The 17153-nt window shown below is 46.0% G+C and overlaps 1 protein-coding gene across 2 annotated transcripts in view; it reads right to left on the minus strand.

Annotated features, from left to right (window-relative positions):
* ZCCHC4 (zinc finger CCHC-type containing 4) overlaps window positions 1–16304 on the minus strand; it is a 939775-nt gene extending 923471 nt beyond the window's left edge. Inside the window, exon 1 of one of the 2 annotated variants that reach the window (XM_069631857.1) lies at window positions 16087–16304. In XM_069631857.1, the coding sequence (XP_069487958.1) occupies window positions 16087–16141 (55 nt within the window). In that variant the 5' untranslated portion in view covers window positions 16142–16304. The remainder of the gene's footprint in view (window positions 1–16086) is intronic. The other variant, XM_069631859.1, reaches the window with a different exon arrangement.
* Window positions 16305–17153: the final 849 nt, after the last annotated feature.

Raw genomic sequence — 17153 nt, forward strand, 5'->3', positions numbered from 1 at the left:
GTTTATGAGTCTCAAAAGGGACATGAGTGAGTCAAGTGACCCATTGCCCCCATCACAAGATGGTGTGGTTTTTGTGTTCTGGGGCCCGTGGCCATGACAGGAACCGCAAGAGGATTTCTGGGCATCCAGCAGCCAGGAGAACCTGCACTGTCTTTTCCCGGGAGCTGAAGAGAAGCCAGCGTGCAGGAGTGGAGCCATGAGAGAATAGCTTGGATCGCAACAGTACTGAGAAAAAAGAGTGAAGGAGCAATAACAAATATTCCTTCAGTGAAGATAGCCAGTACTGGGAAGAGTTGGCCCCAAGGAGGTATAAAGAATACCTCTTGGAAACAAAGAAAGGACTCTGATCCTCCACTTGGGAAGACCCAGCAACAGGTGATAAAAACAGAGGAAGGACTTGCTGAAATGAGAAGCCAGCGTCAAGCCTGCACAGCCAGTGAAGGCCAAACCTGGGAACGAGAAGGCAGTGGAAAGAAGCTGGTCCTCAGTCGAGGGAACAACATGGAACGGTCAGAGTTCTCCATGAGTCGACAGAGAACCGTCCCACTTGGAAGCTGGAAGAACTAAGACGGTGGCATGTGTGGTCAATACACTGCACCGACAAGCAAAATGCTCTGCGCAGCCACAGATGCACACAAGAAAGCTGAGAGAGAAACGCTGGGAGCGTTTACAGAGAATGAGCCAGCCTGCAACCCCTAGAAAGAACAGGTAACATGCTCCCATCAGTTTCAAGGTAACAAGAGCAGCGGTAGACCGGGTAGGGGTTCGGGCGAAGTAAAGATTGCTACGGGAGTAATCACCCTCTACACAGTGATTGTCAGAATCATAACAGAAGTAAATAGTGTTACAGGAGTGATCTCCCTCGTCGCAGTAATTGTGAAAACCATGAGAAATGCCAAGAGTGGTATGGGAGTAACCTCCCTTGTCAAAGTGACTTTGGAAACTCTAAGAAAAGCCATGAGTACTACAGAACTAACCTCCCTTGTCCTAACAGTGGGAAGAAGAGTTTGTTGAGTCCAGACTAAGAAACCAGGAGAGAGGGAATATATGAACAACAATTAAAGTAAGAAACGCTTTGGCTATAGAGAGCCAATAACCATTGGACACTTGAAGGACTGCAGGGGCTAATTGGAACTGTTACAAGAAGATCAATCCCTGAGGCTGAGCCAGCTGGGCCAGGGGAAGGGAGCCATTTCATGAGCTCCTTTTGTTTTCTAAATCCTTTTTGATTAGTGAGTGGTAGGGTCAGAAGTAGGTTAGTTCTGGATGGAGGACAGAGTTTTTCTGCTTTGGACAAACAAACCTGATGACAAAGGTAGGTCTTATTATTTCAATAAAAGCCTTGTTTACAATGCCACCTGTTTTTCCGACACCTTCTTCCGATTTACCACAGCTCCCACCATTCCATGCGTTTCAGCATGTATGACATTACATTGTGCTACTGGCTCCGATTGGTGGATCTGGTATTCTAGCAATGTGGGATGTCTAGTACAGTGAGTGGGCTGTTCAATAAATCATCATGGGCAATCATATTCAACATGCCAATGAAACAAAACAAATGCACACTTGTTTCAATGTTTGCCTCTTACTTGGAAGTGTTCAGGAAGCATTCATGTACAGAAATATTTTATATGTGCAACAAGGTCAATAACCTGGGATGGGTGGACTACCAGAGTGAGAGCCAGAGCAAGTCCTGCCTCACGGGGGGTAGTTGTAGTTGAGAGGGCCCCAATTCCTGCCCCTGCTTATATATGAAGGGTACCACACTGCACCATTCAATACCTAGACCACCAAATGCTTGCCAGTCGCATTTCTTTCCCTGCAGGCAAACTCAGGCTTCAGGAAGCAATATGGACCACCCACATGAACATAACCCATCAGAGCCTCCCAGCAATGCACTTCAGCAAGCAAATGTATATGCGTTGCGAGAAGAATGACAATCAGCAACCAGAGAAACAATCACGCCCCCGCAGGGACTACAGTACATTGCCAGCGGTCCTATGTGGAGAAAAGAGGTGGGGCTTGTTCCAATTGTAAAATTCCACAGGAGGGTGGGGAAGCTGGGGCTAGATTGGACAGGGGAAGAGAACCAATGAGAGGGTGAGGGGCGAGTATAAGAAGGGAGACAGGAGGGAGTGTGGCCAGCAGCCATGCGGTAAAGAAGCAACTTGCGAGTGCTCCTGTCAGATCCTTTCAAAGGTTGTTTTTTTAGCGCCTTATTCTGATATTCAGAACAAGTGCCACAGCTCGGAACAGCACTGCCACCGCATTGAGAGTGTATCAAGATGGGAATCTCCTTTCCGACACCCTACGCAAACAATTTATGCAACCGCGACGGTCCAGCAAGATGGTGGTGTGAGAAGACAGGGCAGTCGGAGAGAGCATACTCTGGTGCATAGCCATCTCAAGGCGATTCACAGCTGCCAGACTCTGCTGGCAGTCACTCCTCGACAGGCACGGATCCGTGGTGAGCCTGGCCTGCGGCGGAGGACCCGCGGCGGTGATGCGCACTTGCCGAGTGGTCGGGAGCAGGGTTGGGGGTCCGCATCTCAGGGCTGCTCCCATTATACAGAGTGCACTCAGGAGCCGCTGCAGGGTTGCTGTGGAGAAAAGCTCATGAGCCCAGAGCGGCCGCATGGGAAGGCTGTGGGTGCCGGCGCTGCAGAGAGACCCCTGTGCGGCTTGGAGCACACTTGGTGGCCCTCCTGGTTCCCCTCCACACCCCTGGATTCTTGCCCGCATCATGCTAGAACATTGAAGCCCAGCTAAAGTGTGCAGGGAATCGAGCTCCTGTAACACAGAGTGGATCAAACTGGGACATCAGGCGGCACAGAACCTATTTTGCATTAGGAGCGAGCAGCAGATTGGGGCTGGACCAGAGGGACCCCATTAAAATGTTGTTGGAAGCGCAGCCATATTGACCCCACACCCCACAGACAGCAAAGTTCCAGCATTGGGCAACGGGCGCATAGTTGGAACTGATCCCACCTCTCCCAGGATGCACAACATCACATATGGCACGACAGCACAGGCTAAGCTGGCACTGTGGACGTGAGAACCAGGGAGCGCTCCAGACAACTGCTTGAACTTTGACACATAGCCCAGAGATCCTCCCATTGCCACACGGTCGTGCATCTGGGGCACATTCTGGATACGACGGCGACAGACCCACTCATTCTGGTGCAACCAAACTGCAGATAATACTCCGGCTGGCAAAGAGGGGGAAAGTTGACTGGCCGGTCTGGATGTGTGAGGGCCAAACAAACCACGATGGATGCTTATGCTAGTACTGGTAAGTGTGAGACGGCTTCTCAGACCAACAGCAAGCGTACAGAGGCGCCTGAGAGAACTGCACAGCAGAGCGGTGAAGACCATCAAGTCTTGTCAGCGATTGCCGCCCCCGGCAGACATGCCTGGAATCCAAAATTGACGGTCATCATAGATGTTGGTCTGCTTCGGCAAGACGTCCCGAGCATTGGTGGATAAAACAGCAAGGATCGAAACACAAGTGGACGATAGCACAACCAGCATACAAGCCATTCAAGGGGATATAAAAGAGTTGAAACAGAAGGTCAAAGTTCTCAAGAACTGGGTCGAAGATGCCGAAGGTAAGGCGAGACGCAAGAATGTGCGTATATTGGGCCTTCCGGAGGGCGTGGAAGGAGTGGACCCGACAACGTATGTGGAAAAAATGCTCTTACAGGAAATTGGCCCGGGATACTAACGCAGGGCTTCACGGTTGAGAGTGCACACAGATACTTCAACAAAAAGCCCCCACCGGTTGTCCCTCTGAGACCGCTCATCACCAGGATTATGAAGTACAAAGACATGGCGAAGATCCTGGTGTTCTCCAGAAACTGAGGTGTGATTCATAGAGCCTCCGCGAACTTAGCTATTTACCCAGACTACACGCTTCAGGTACAAAGGAAGAGAGCCCAGTTTGGTCCCACGAAAGAGCGACTTCGGCGGGCCGAGCTGAAATACATGCTAGTCTTCCCCGCGCACCTTAAGGTATTATATAATGGCAAATCTTATTTTTTTAAACAGACCTGAGGAGGCACAGGCATGGATGGACAAGAAGAAACTCGTCCCACTTACAGAGTTATGAACTCAGCGAAATAGAGGGGCTAAAATGCAAACAAAGGCAATAGATGTCTATGGGATGCACTGACGAAGTACTATGGCAGTGCCACAACCTTGTGGAGATGTTTACTATAAGGAAACACTTAAAAAGGACCCTTGCAGGCCTCATTGCTGCGGCCCTCCGGAGAAAGGGTGCTATAGAGTAACAGTATATACCTGAAGCAGGATGCAGACATTGCTTTTTTTTCTTCGCACTTCTACAGATGTTCCCGGGACGTTGGGTTGCAGGGCACCAACCTGTTATGACTATACTTTAGGATATCAGTTTTTGGTTTCCAACTGCTAAGCGCAAGCCGAGTGGCCGCGGCTCCTTAGATATACCCGGCACCTCCTGAGAGAGACTATTTTTTACATAGGTGGAATGTGAGGTGGAACGTATAACATGGAAAACAGAGTAAGATGCAGATTCTGTTTCAGTTGAGAGGCTGACTAGGATGTATCCGGTGGGGTAAAGAGTAACTTTTAATAAAGGACATTCTTACACCTACCTGTGGCCTATGGTCCTTTCACTGGTGGCGAGGATCACTGTGGCCACCACACTGAGCACTCTGCGGTGTGAAGAAAAACTGATCCATTTACCAGTATCGGCACGTTGTTGGCACGATGCATGCTGCGAGCCAAAAATAATATTGCTGCCAAATGAAGATGAGAGGCCTTTGTCCTGCCTGTTATTTCACCACATATTTGATTATTTGGAGCGGTCCAAAGGGAGGAACCTAAAGCGCGAGCTAAACGCCAGGCAGAGACTGTGCAAGCCAAGCCCCAGGCAGTGACCGCGGGACCCTGGGGAAGTAGTTGGTACGAGTTTTGGCATGCAATGGCTGCAGAAGGGCATGAACAACGGTCACAGGTTAGAGGAAAGGACCTGCAAGCGTGAGGAAGTGTGGTGGCCATCTTGGTTACCATGACAACGGCTATACAATAACATTGTGGCCTGGTACAGCCTGTGTGGAGCAGATCTTCATCGCTCTGGCCGGTATCTTCTTAGTGCCAGTGGCAGTTACGCCAGCAGAACAGATCTCACCCTGTGTAACGTTTCTTCAGTGGAAATAGTGCAGATCTTCACTGCTCTGAGTAGCATCTTCCTCATGTCAGTGGTGATTAGTGAAGTGAATAACAAACAGCAATGTGGGAGTGGCAACTCAAGGTCGAGGAGGCACTAAGGAGGAATGTTGTTACGAAACGCTGACAATTGGTGCAAAGTGCAAAAGCGTGCATGATGAAAATCAAAAGTATTTGCAATGGCATTCATCTTTTGAGAAGTGCATTTGTTTGTTTATGATAGACACTCATTGCAGCAACATGGCCATACAAGGTGTTGCTCCTCCTTATTACTTCCTGGATGTTCAAGGGGAACCAGTCATACCATGGAAAAGATTCGATCATTATGTTCTTGCATGGCTTGAATTTTTCCTCTGAAAGGAAAAAATGCCTGTTAATGCATTGTTTAGGCAACTATGGCCAAGAACAATTTGAAACTGTACTGCCTTTGTCACAGGATGAGTCTTTGGGTGTCAAGGAATATGAGAAATGCATAAAGATGCTTGACAAACATTATGAAAAGTCAATAAGTATCATCCTCGAAAGGTATCATTTTTGCAAAAGGAAACTGCAGAAAAGGGAATCTGTAGAACAATATATTACTGCTCTCAATGGTTTAGCAGCTTCGTGCAAATTTGGCAATACCCTGAATGAGAGATTACGTGATCTATTAATGCTCGAGTGCAGCGATGAGAAAGTCAGGGAAGCTCTATGGTCCAAAAGAAATCCTTCAATTGACAAGGTGATTACAGTGCCAAAAGAAGTAAAACATAAAGACAAATGTGTGAAAGAACTAAAAAAAAAGAAAAAATATTGGAGCCAGAAGTGAAAAGGAGCGAAGAAGTGATGACTACCCTTGATTTGAAGTCGGCATATCACCAAATTGCCCTCCGATTCTAGAAATATTACGGCGTTTATCACGCCAGATGGACTGCTACAATTTCAGCGAATGCCATTTGGTTTAGTGTCTGCTGCTTTCAACGCGTCATGTATCAGCTTTTTCATGATAAGGAAGGAGTATTGTGTTTTCTTGATGACGTTTTGGTATGTGTTGAAAATCAAGAAGAGCATAAAGTATGTTTAAGAAAAGTGTTTGATGTATTTATGAATGCAGGACTAACCTTGAGAAAAGAAAAGTGCAAATTTAGTAGGTCTAGAATTCAGTTTTTAGCTCATGAGAGTCCGGCCTCAAGGATTAGACAGAGGAAGGGTTTGGTGGAAAATATTACACATTTTCCCAATCCTGTTGACAAAGAACAAATGGTATAATTTCTTCGCATGGCCAAATATTATGCTAAATTCATTCCAGGCTTGGCAAGCAAGTCCAGTCAAACGAGAGCTTTAGTTAAGAAAGGCGTGAGGTTTTTCTGGAGTGAGCCGTGTGAGAAGGAATTTCAGGAAGTAAAATTGGCTTTGGCAAAGGCTCCCACATTGAGTAATTATGACCCTTGCAGGCAAAGTATTTTGACTACAGATGCGCAAGCAATCATGGTTTATTTTTGATGTGCTTTGTGTTAAAGATGGTTTGGTCCTCAGGGGTGACAAGTTGTTTCCTCCTTTAGAAATTCGGAGTAGGATTCTTGAGATGGCACATGGGGGCCATCAGGGTCTGTTCAAAACTAAACAGTTACTTAGACAGGATTACTGGTGGCTTGGTATGGACCTAGAGGTTGAGAGAGTCATTTGTGAGTGTGCAGAGTGTGACACTGTGGCAAAAGGATGCGTTAAAAGAGTGGAACTTAGGACTTTGATGTCAATCCCTTCATTACACTGGCAACGCGTAGGTTTAGATCTCATAGGACCAGTGAGATCTCAAGATTTATTCAGTTATTGTATTGTTCTGGTTGACATGCTTTCGCATTGGCCAGAAATTTCCTGGGTGCAGAATATATGCACAAAGAATATCATTCAGTTTGTGGATGATATTTTTAAAAGGGAAGGTTATCCCACCACCATTGTAACAGATAATGGCGTCAAGAAATTGAATCATTTTTTAAAAGGAATGGTATGCAGCACAAGAACAGCTCCATATATAATCCATTGACCAATGCAATGGTTGCGAGATTCAATAGGGTTATTAAAGAGAGTAGCACATTTGCCATTTCAGAAGGGAGAGATTCGAGAAAGGCGGCAGAGGACGTGTTTTGGCTTATAGAATCACCCCTCATGCCGTTACTGGTGTGTCTCCTTTTGAGAGGAAGGATGCCAAATAGCAGGGTCTGTCCTGCATGGCTTGGTAGGGCGTGTTTGAAAGATGTTGATTTAGACACAATGAAGGAGAACATCAGTAAAAAGCAGCTGTATAATAAGAATATGTTTGATGTTAGAAATGCCACAAAGAAATGTACAGTCTAGAGGTGTGATTGGGTGTGTATAACACTTCCCCAAAACAGAATGGAAGGGGGGGAATTGGTTGGTCTAAGCCGCTGGAAGTTATCAAGAGACTTCATGGTGCAGTAAAGGTAGAGAATGGGAGAGTGTGGCATGTGAATAAAGTTTGCAAATGTGTGGAGAGGCAGGTGTGTGACCAGAGTGTTCCAAAAACGAGAGTCAAGTGTGTCTAAAAGGGAAGAGTCAAGTGTTCTTGATGGAAAAGATCAAATTGGACAACGCAATGTATTAAGTCGCCCTTTACAACTTTGTAAGAAGCCAGGATACCCGAGAGATTAGGTGGATTAATTGCTATTTTGAGTTGTTTTCATTTATTCCAAATGTTATATTCATTGAAGAGTTATTTTCCTTTTATAAAAAAATATATAATAATTTTCTATAAGTACAATTCTTTTGTAAATATGTTGATTTGTAAATACCATTTTTTGTTGAATATATAGTTCTGGTAATTCCACTGCAGCTATGTTATGTTAATGTTCAGTTTGGGGGGAAAAGGGAGATATGTCCTATGTATTACATAGTTGGAATGTGAGGTGGAACGTAGAACATGGAACACAGAGAGGCTGACTTGGATGTAGCAAGTGGGGTGAAGAGTAACTTCTAATAAAGGACATTCTTATATTTACCTGTGACCTGTGGTCATTTCAGAGACACCATGTCATCAGCTGCAGCAGTCTCTCCAATGCATCCTTATTCAAGCACTTGCCCATGAGGTCACAATTCTCCTGTGATGAATCAGGGCCGAATTACAAAAACTCTGAAGAGGATGACTGAAAAGGGGAAGAGGACACAACCTTTAACTGGAGAGCTATCCTCTGGACCCTCTTTTTAGAGACAGAAAGCAGTTTCCCATTCTTCCTCCTCTTCAGCCCCAAGGTAGAAGTGGCCACAGGGGAACCAGATTCCCAAGTAGCTATGGGACGCAGTGGCTGGCATCTTCCCTGGTGGGTGTGGGAGAATACAGCATTTCCCAGGCTTGGCCGTGACGCACCAACATGGCATACATAGTCACTCAAGGTCTTTAATGCCAGAGCTATCAGGCACAGAGGAGATTTGAACTACAGAGAAGGTGTGCATCTGATTCAGGACAACAAGGTCAAGACTTCCAGGTGTTTGCTGTTTATTTTTCATGTTTCCCACTTTGGCTTTTCTTGTTACGATCCCAGATTGCTACTACAGCTACTAGCATACGCCTAAGCCCCCCGTCTGATGTTATTATTCTTGCATCTTCTGGTACTTAGATTCTACATATCTTTTATTGTAGCTGCTTTTGGATGGATCTTTTGCTTGGTACTTGATTTGATGATTTTCTATGGACATTTGACCTGGATTTACTACATTTCGGATTGTGTTAAGACTGATGTCCAGGCATGAGTAAGTTTATAAGTCTTTAATAAGTAGGAGATACAAAGACAGCAGGCACCCCCTTGAGAGGCAGGCTCCAACTGACCACACTGGAATGTAACGTAGAATCAAAACACTCTAAACAGAATTGCATGACATCACAATATCTCTACTCTGCTAAGTCTTAGTCTAATGCATGTATGACCGATTAATGAAGTATACAAGAAAATACACCAGAACACATCTCTTCCCTTTAATTTGTGGCAGATTTAACCCAGGTAATAATCATTCAACCTGACAGGTTTGTTCCTGACCCTGTTTGCATTCAAGCTGCTATTGTGACCGAAAGCTGTACTCACCTTCGGTTCAAACATATGTTCATCCTCTCCATGCTCAAAAAGAACTCGCTCTTCTCTCGCTCCATCACCGACATCATTGTCAAACTTATTGCACTTAACCAGTTTGGCCATTGACCAACATTTCCCCTGATCACAGCAATTTTCTTAGGTCCAATGAATTTACTCGCAATACATTTGGGAGAAACCCTGGGATTCTTAACATAAACCCAGTGCCCCACTGACCATGGCGTCACCTTGACACCCCTTTTTGTATCAAATCTCTCTTTGTACTCATCTTGAGCCTCTCTAATGAGATCCATGATCCTTTCCCTGTTAACATGTACACTCCTCGCTAAATCCAACCAGCCCGGACATAACTTTGTCCTGGGTTGTCTACCCTTGAGAGACGTGAAAGGTGAAATGCCGGTACCAGTGTGTGGAGTCACGCAATAGTTCCAGACCATCTCCCTGAGAACTGTCTGCCACCTTAAACCTGAAGCCATGGCTAACTGTAATCCTCCCTTTAGGAATCTGTTGGCTCTCTCAACAAGACCATTCGCTCTAGGCTGGTAAAGTGCTGTCCTGTAGTGTTTGATACCAAACATATTGAGAAACTCCACCATCCTGTCCGAACAGAATTGTACCCCATTATCTGAAACGAGCTCTGAGGGGAATCCCTCCCTGTAAAACACCTCCTCAAAAAAATTAATCAATTGTGAAGTGGTTGCTTCTCTAATGGCTTTCCACTCAACCCATTTTGAGTGATAATCCACAAGGACAATCAAGTATTTAAAATCCTCTCCCAGTTCCTGTATGGGCCCTATTAAATCCACTGCTAATTTCCTCCATGGCTCTCTTGGAACATTGACAGGTCTTAAGGGAGCCTCCTTAACAATCTTGCTCTTGTTGCTTCTCTCACATTCTTTACAACTCCTCACACACCTCTCTACCTGACCGTCAATTCCTGGCCACCAAAATGATTGTCTGATATGCCTTTTGGTACCCCCCATACCTAGATGGCCTTGGTGGGCTATATCCACCAATTTGGGCCTGATATCACTGGGAGGTACTATCTTCATTCCTTTTCTGAGCTGAGATCCATCCTCCGATATGCTCAACTCCTCTTTAATGCAATAAAAAACATCACATTTCTTTACAATGAGGTCTTTCCTAGGCCAACCTGTTTTGGTCCACAATTTGACTTGCCCCAGGGCCTCATCCTTAACATCAGCAGATTGCCATTCCTCTTTGCTTATGGCATTGTGTACAAGTTCGCAAATACTCACAGCACACTCTACATTCACATCCTTGAAGCTCTCATTCTGTGCAGGCAGTCTAGAAAGACAATCAGCAACAACATTTTCTCCCCCAGGTATATACACCATTCTAAAATCATATGCCAGCAGGTCAATCATCCACGGAGATATCCTAGGTGAACCTTTAGCCCACTCTGCACTGCCCGACAACTGAACTAAGGGCTTATGATCTGTCTTTACAACAAACGACTGGCCCCATAGAAAAAATTTGAAATGAGCAACAGCCCATGATACAGCTAGAGCCTCTCTCTCCACCACGGAATAGTTGTTCTCCGCCCCCCTCAGTGGTCGGGAGGCAAAAGCTATGATATGTTCAATGTTACCATCATACTGAAAAAGAGCAGCACCAAGCCCTAACGTGCTTGCGTCCACAGCCAACACAGTTAGTCTGCCAGAAACAAAACCTCCTAATGAAGGTGCTTTCACAATACTATCCTTAATCTTGTTAAAGGCATTTTGACATTCTTCCGACCACACATATTTGGTGCCCTTTTTCAATAGATCTCTCAAAGGAGACGACATAGCAGAGAAACCATCAACAAACTGGTGGTAGTACTCCGCCAACCCCATGAACGAGCGTAATTGTTCTTTATCTAAGGGTTGGGGAGCACCCACAATGCTATCAACTAAAGACTTTCTGGGAGAAATACCATTGCAGGAGATCTTATGCCCCAAGTAATCCACTTCCGTAACAGCAATTTTGCATTTTTCCCTTTGTACCGTCAAACCCGCATCCCTGAGTCTGACTAACACTGACCTAAGTATCTTATCATGTTCAGGACCATCCTTGGCAAATATGAGAATGTCATCTTGGAACACAGTTACTTTTTCAAGGCCTTTGAGTACCGTCTCCATTATTCTCTGAAATACTGATGCCGCAGAGGCCAAACCAAAGGGCATTTGGTTATACTTGAAAACACCCTCAGGAGTGATGAATGCAGTCAAATGTTGGCACTCTTTAGACAACGGAACCTGATGATAGGCAGCAGAGAGATCAATGATGGAAAATAACTTAGGTTCTCCTAGTGTGGACAACAACAGCTGAAATATTCAGTAACGGGTGTCTCTCCACCACTATGTGCTGATTGAGACTGCGTAGGTCGACACATAATCTCATTTTACCATTAGCCTTGGTAACCAGAGCAATTGGAGACAACCATTCAGTAGCTACAACAGGTTCAATCACCCCTTTGCCAACCAAGCTATTGAGCTCCTCTTTAAGTTGTGCCCTCATTTTCAGTGGTACTTGGCGTACCTTGTGTACCACCGGCTGGGCATTGTTCTTAAATCTAATGTGATGCTCAAACTCTTTAAGCCTTCCCAGACTCTCAGAAAACACCTGTGGAAATTCCTTGGTCCAGGAATCCCCCACTTCAGCAATGATGACAGGATTAGGTGCACTAGCCTGTACCCTTAAACCCAACTTCCTCTGCTCCTCCCAGCCTAACAGAGAGGTCCCTTTTTCCGCCACAAGGACTATGGCTTGGCAGCCCCTTTCCTTATATGTTATTTTTGCAAGAAATTCACCCAGGATATTTATATCAGACTCTGCATATCTACACACCCTGACATTGGTAGGGCGAATAACAGTGTTGCTCTTCCCCAAAACATTTGTCAACGTGTCTTGGGATATAATGGTCCAAGGGGAACAAGTATCAACTTTCATTATGAGCTCAATTCCATCAACTTGAAACGTATCCACGGGACCTTTGGTCATCCCAGACATCTCTGAAATTTCAAATATGTGTCTTGGGGTGAATTCTTGTGTACAGGATACTTCATGAATGTAGTACCCCTTTCAATTACCATCTTCATCATTGTCCATTGGCTTGAACTCTACACTATTGATAGAATTACTCTTGCAGACATTAGCAAAATGCCCTTTATTCTTGCACTTGAAACATTCTGCATATTTGGCGGGGCAGGAAGGATAGTTCACGCCATGTCTTGAACTGCCGCAACGAGGACACGTATTTCTTGCATTCCCACTTCCTCTCTTGACTGTGGAATAGCCAACTTTTTTCTTTTGATTAACAACACATACAGAGGCTGAGGAAGGATTTGGTTTGTCAATTCTAACATACTCTGAGGTTTGCTCGATGCTTCTGGCTAATTCTACTGCCTCATCCAATTTCATATCTTTTGCAAGAAGTTTCTCCTGGACTCTCACATTATTAGTGCATCTAACCAGCTGGTCTCTGATTAGGGAATCAGTCAAATGTTCAAACTCGCAAGTATAACTCAGGGATCTGAGGCAAGCAATGTAGGATTCCACAGATTCCGACTTCTCTTGAACCCTCTGGAAAAATTTGTGTCTCTCAAAACTAACATTCTTTTTTGGTTCAAAGTGGTCCCGAAGTTGGTTAAGAGCAAACATATATTCATCCATGTCATCAGCCTCTGGAGCACGGTGTCTTGAAAGTCCATCATAAATTCTGCATCCTTCTATGCCAAGGTTGTGAAGGAGTAAGGCTCTCTTAGGCGCAGAAGGAAATCTCTCTCCGCCCATGGCCACCAAGTAGTTTTCAAACATGTCTCTCCACCTATCCCAAGCAATTGGAGGCCGTCCCAGTTCACTCAGGAAGGGGAGAGGAGGCGGAATGGAAGTAGCCATGATTTGCGTTTAACAAAAAGGACACACCAAATGAAGTACGGTTCCCAGCAGTCCAGCTCTTGTTTAAACAAAGTCACATATGTTTCCTTGTTTGCGGATTGATATGCATTTGCGGAGCACAATTAGTAAAAAAAAAAAAAAAAAGTTTTTGGAATGTTCTAGGCCACAATTAGCATGTGAACCATATTGTGCCGCGATTGTGTTGTCACAATGAGCTCGTGTTCTTTCTGCACGAAGAAAACAGGCACTACAGTCCGCAAACAGCGCTCCACAAGTGCCCCAGGCGTGGGAAAAATGGTTGCTAGGCAGCAGCTGTGTCACAATGGGAAATCCGGGGCTTAGACAATCTGACAAAGCAAGTTCTGCCTTCCTTTCTCTGCTCCCAGGCGTGGGGAAGCTGTTGCTAGGCAGCTGACGTCACAATGGGAGGACCGGGGTTCCCGGAGAGCAACACGCCCTCAGCAGCGCGTGTCTCGCGGTGCGCGCGGAAAGTGAAGGCTCACTCCGGGGCTCGCGCTGTGGCCTGCGCAATGCCCCTCTTCCAACCGGGGGCTCGCACAAAGCTCTCCAACAGCAGCCGCGCTGCACCAATGCCCGCTCTAAGCAACCGCTGCGACGAGCCTCGCGCCGGCGTCCGCGCTGGAGGCTCGCGCAGGGTCTGTGCTCAATCTGGTGGCTCTGGGCCCCTTTCCAAGCCCGCGTCGCGGCAGCGCCAGCCCATAAGAACCAATGACCAATGCCGCAAGTGCTCACCTCCCTCAGTCTGCCTCTTGCCTGCTGTCTTCCAGGGAGAGAGAGAACCGGAGTCCCGGCGGCGCCACCACACGAGGGGCAATCGAGCTTCACAGTGAGTGTCGCAGCAATCCTCGTCGCCAATGTTAAGACTGATGTCCAGGCATGAGTAAGTTTATAAGTCTTTAATAAGTAGGAGATACAAAGACAGCAGGCACCCCCTTGAGAGGCAGGCTCCAACTGACCACACTGGAATGTAACGTAGAATCAAAACACTCTTTGCATGACATCACAATATCTCTACTCTGCTAAGTCTTAGTCTAATGCATATATGACCGATTAATGAAGTATACAAGAAAATACACCAGAACAGATTGGCTACACGAATTCCCAGATGTTCTCCATTTTCCCCACTTTCCCTCTTTAATCTCTGCACCAGGTTATGGACTTGGATCTCTAACTTTGAATCTCCACAGTTAGCTGTGTCCTTGTAATGCCCGGGAATAAGCCCCTTCATTTTCTTTATTATTTTTAAAAGTATTGCCTTTAACTTCTGCTATGATTGGACCCCCAACTCTCCCGTCAGGGATAAAGATACACTACATAGGGAAGGAGAGTAAGGTTGTGGAGCTCTCATTACAGACACAACACCACTGAGGCTAGGTTTCTGATCTATAACAGGACACTGACTTTCTGCTCGGCTTCCCAACCAGTTTACCTGACTCAGTGGGTGCACGAGCAGACCCATAGACGGGGCACTGGTGGACTAGTTTGGTATTGGACCTGCCACATGGACTCAAACTGCTAGTTGCTTGCAAGACCATGACAATTCCTCTTCAGAAGCGGGCTCCACGTGCTTTTCCTTAGAAGAATGCTTACACCCAGCCAACACATATGACCAGAGAGATAGACTCCAAGCCACAGTATCAAATGGCAGGCAGCAGAACACTTTCGACATTTTCCAAACCAACCAGACCACACAACAGGAAGACACAGAAACCGGGCATGCTGCCCAGCAACCATGCCTTAAATCCACCCGTACGCGGTCCAATTCCCGTTCCGGCCCAATGTACGTGCCTCTGACCGTCAAGTGCTTGCAACAGAAAGGGCTGCTGCTGCAGGCTGCATAATGTGCTGATTTCCTCAACCAGTCTTCCTGGCCCACCAGTCAGCCCAAGAGTACTTGAATCCAATCATGATCCCATCTGTCAATTGCAGGAGAAGTTAGACACAAAGGGCCACCAAAGTCTGACCTAAAAGCCCTGCGCCGAGAAGATGCAGTATATGCCTGAAGGGCAGTAAAACATGTAATTGTACTTTATTGGTTAAAGGGGATATTATACTTCCAGAGCTCTCAAGTTACACGTGGCCATGCGTGAGAAGGCCATCCGGTCCTGTTTTTACCCTTTGGATTTCGGGACTTGTTTTTTCTTTCCCACTTGAAACTTAGGAAAACTACAAGTCCCACAATTCCTTAAAAAAACAGGAATGGGTGGCCTTCTCACGCATGGCCACGGGAGACTTGAGAGCGTACCTCCTGGAGGTAGTGGCGGCATATTTAATTAGATCTGACAGAAAGTTCCTGTGCCTCAAAAGAAAGTACGGGTCTGGAAAGAGGGTTATGGAGGTAATCGCTGACACAAATATCTGAATCTGCCTTACACGGAAAATTAACAGGCAGCTCACAATGTGTTCGTAGTGTTAAAAGCATTCGCTGTGTCTTGCTGAACAAGTTAGTAATACTCTAGACCGTGTTTTAGAAAGTCCAGATAACCACAGAACGTCCAATAAGAAAGCAATATAATCGAATTGTTCCAATACATAATGGAAGCGGTTTAGCTATTATGCTTTATGCACTTGCAGGGTGTAGTTAAGTGCATTACATACCCCACTCAAATAAACGCAGCTTTCTCCAAGACTAGACGGCGCATTTTAAAACTTCACTCAAATTCACCGTGGTGTATATGACGGCCATGTTAGGTGTATTAGAACATAACTCAGTGAGACGATGCATGCAGAGTGATTGGTTTACAAAGCCACATGAGTGCCGCCGGGCGACAGTCTAGCTTTTTCTTGCGTAGTCTAGTGATTACCTTTGAATAAGTGGTCCTAACACACGAACCTGGCACATGACATACATACACCATCAACAAAACAACGCACTGACCGTGTGGGCAGAGAGGGGCTCTTTCCTCGGCTTCCTGTGTCAGGATGACCTGCATCCCTAAGTTCTGCAGTTGTTCCGTAATATCAGACAGTGAGTGGTCAGGTAAGGCACTGCTGCCACAGCATCATCACAATTGCCAACTTCCCCACTTGCATATCTTGAAGTATGAATACGAGTCCAACGTCCCATCAAAACAAGCCTGAAACAGAACAATCTCTAACAAAACAAGCACTAGCAAAGCCAATGATATGCCCTTTGACTCGGCAGTGTGTACTCCCAGCTATTTGCCACTTATGTCCAGCGTGCGTACATTTTAATAAAGAATGTTGTTATTTTTTACTTTCTCCCGCCTAAAATAGTTCTGATCCCAATGTAATCCAATGGGAAAATTCAATTCTCCCGCTTTCTGTTACAAAATCTCCCTCCCAGGTGCTTTAAAATGTTGGCATCCATGGGGCAGTGTGCTCGAGGACAGTAGTATGTGTGATGGGACAGTGCCTTTGAGGGTTAAATGTATGTGGAGACCTGGTGTGTTGGTAGTATGCGCCCGGCTTTATCTCAGAAAACAATTTCAGATCTGTTGTCCAAGCCTTGATCCCATAGCTCTCAACTCACACGCTTTTGGAGGATGTCACCCGTCCTGTAAAGGCATAGCTCTCAACTCACCCGTGAAGCCTCCTGCACGCCCATTCATTCCAATGGGTGTCTCACCAGCCAAAAAACAAAATCGGGTGATTTCACCCGCCTTTGCGAGACAAATGGTTGAGAGCTATGGTAAAGGGCTGTATCATCCGCCAAGCCTCCTGCACGCCCATTCATTCGAATGGGCGTCTCACCCACCAAAAACAAAATCGGGTGATTTCACCCACCTTTGCAGCACAAATGGTTGAGAGCTATGTTGATCCTCTCTCACCTGGATGGTGGCAATAACCTTTTGGAAGGCCTTCCGGCAACTACCGTGGTTCCCCGAGATGTGTCCTGCATGCTGCAGAACAACTCATCAAAGGACTCTGGAAATTCAACCACATCACCCCACCCTCATCGAACTGCACTGGCTCCCGCTGCAA

This window comes from Ambystoma mexicanum, chromosome 6q (assembly GCF_040938575.1).
Source record: "Ambystoma mexicanum isolate Mex_15411 chromosome 6q, UKY_AmexF1_1, whole genome shotgun sequence".
Classification (NCBI taxonomy): Eukaryota; Metazoa; Chordata; class Amphibia; order Caudata; family Ambystomatidae; genus Ambystoma; species Ambystoma mexicanum.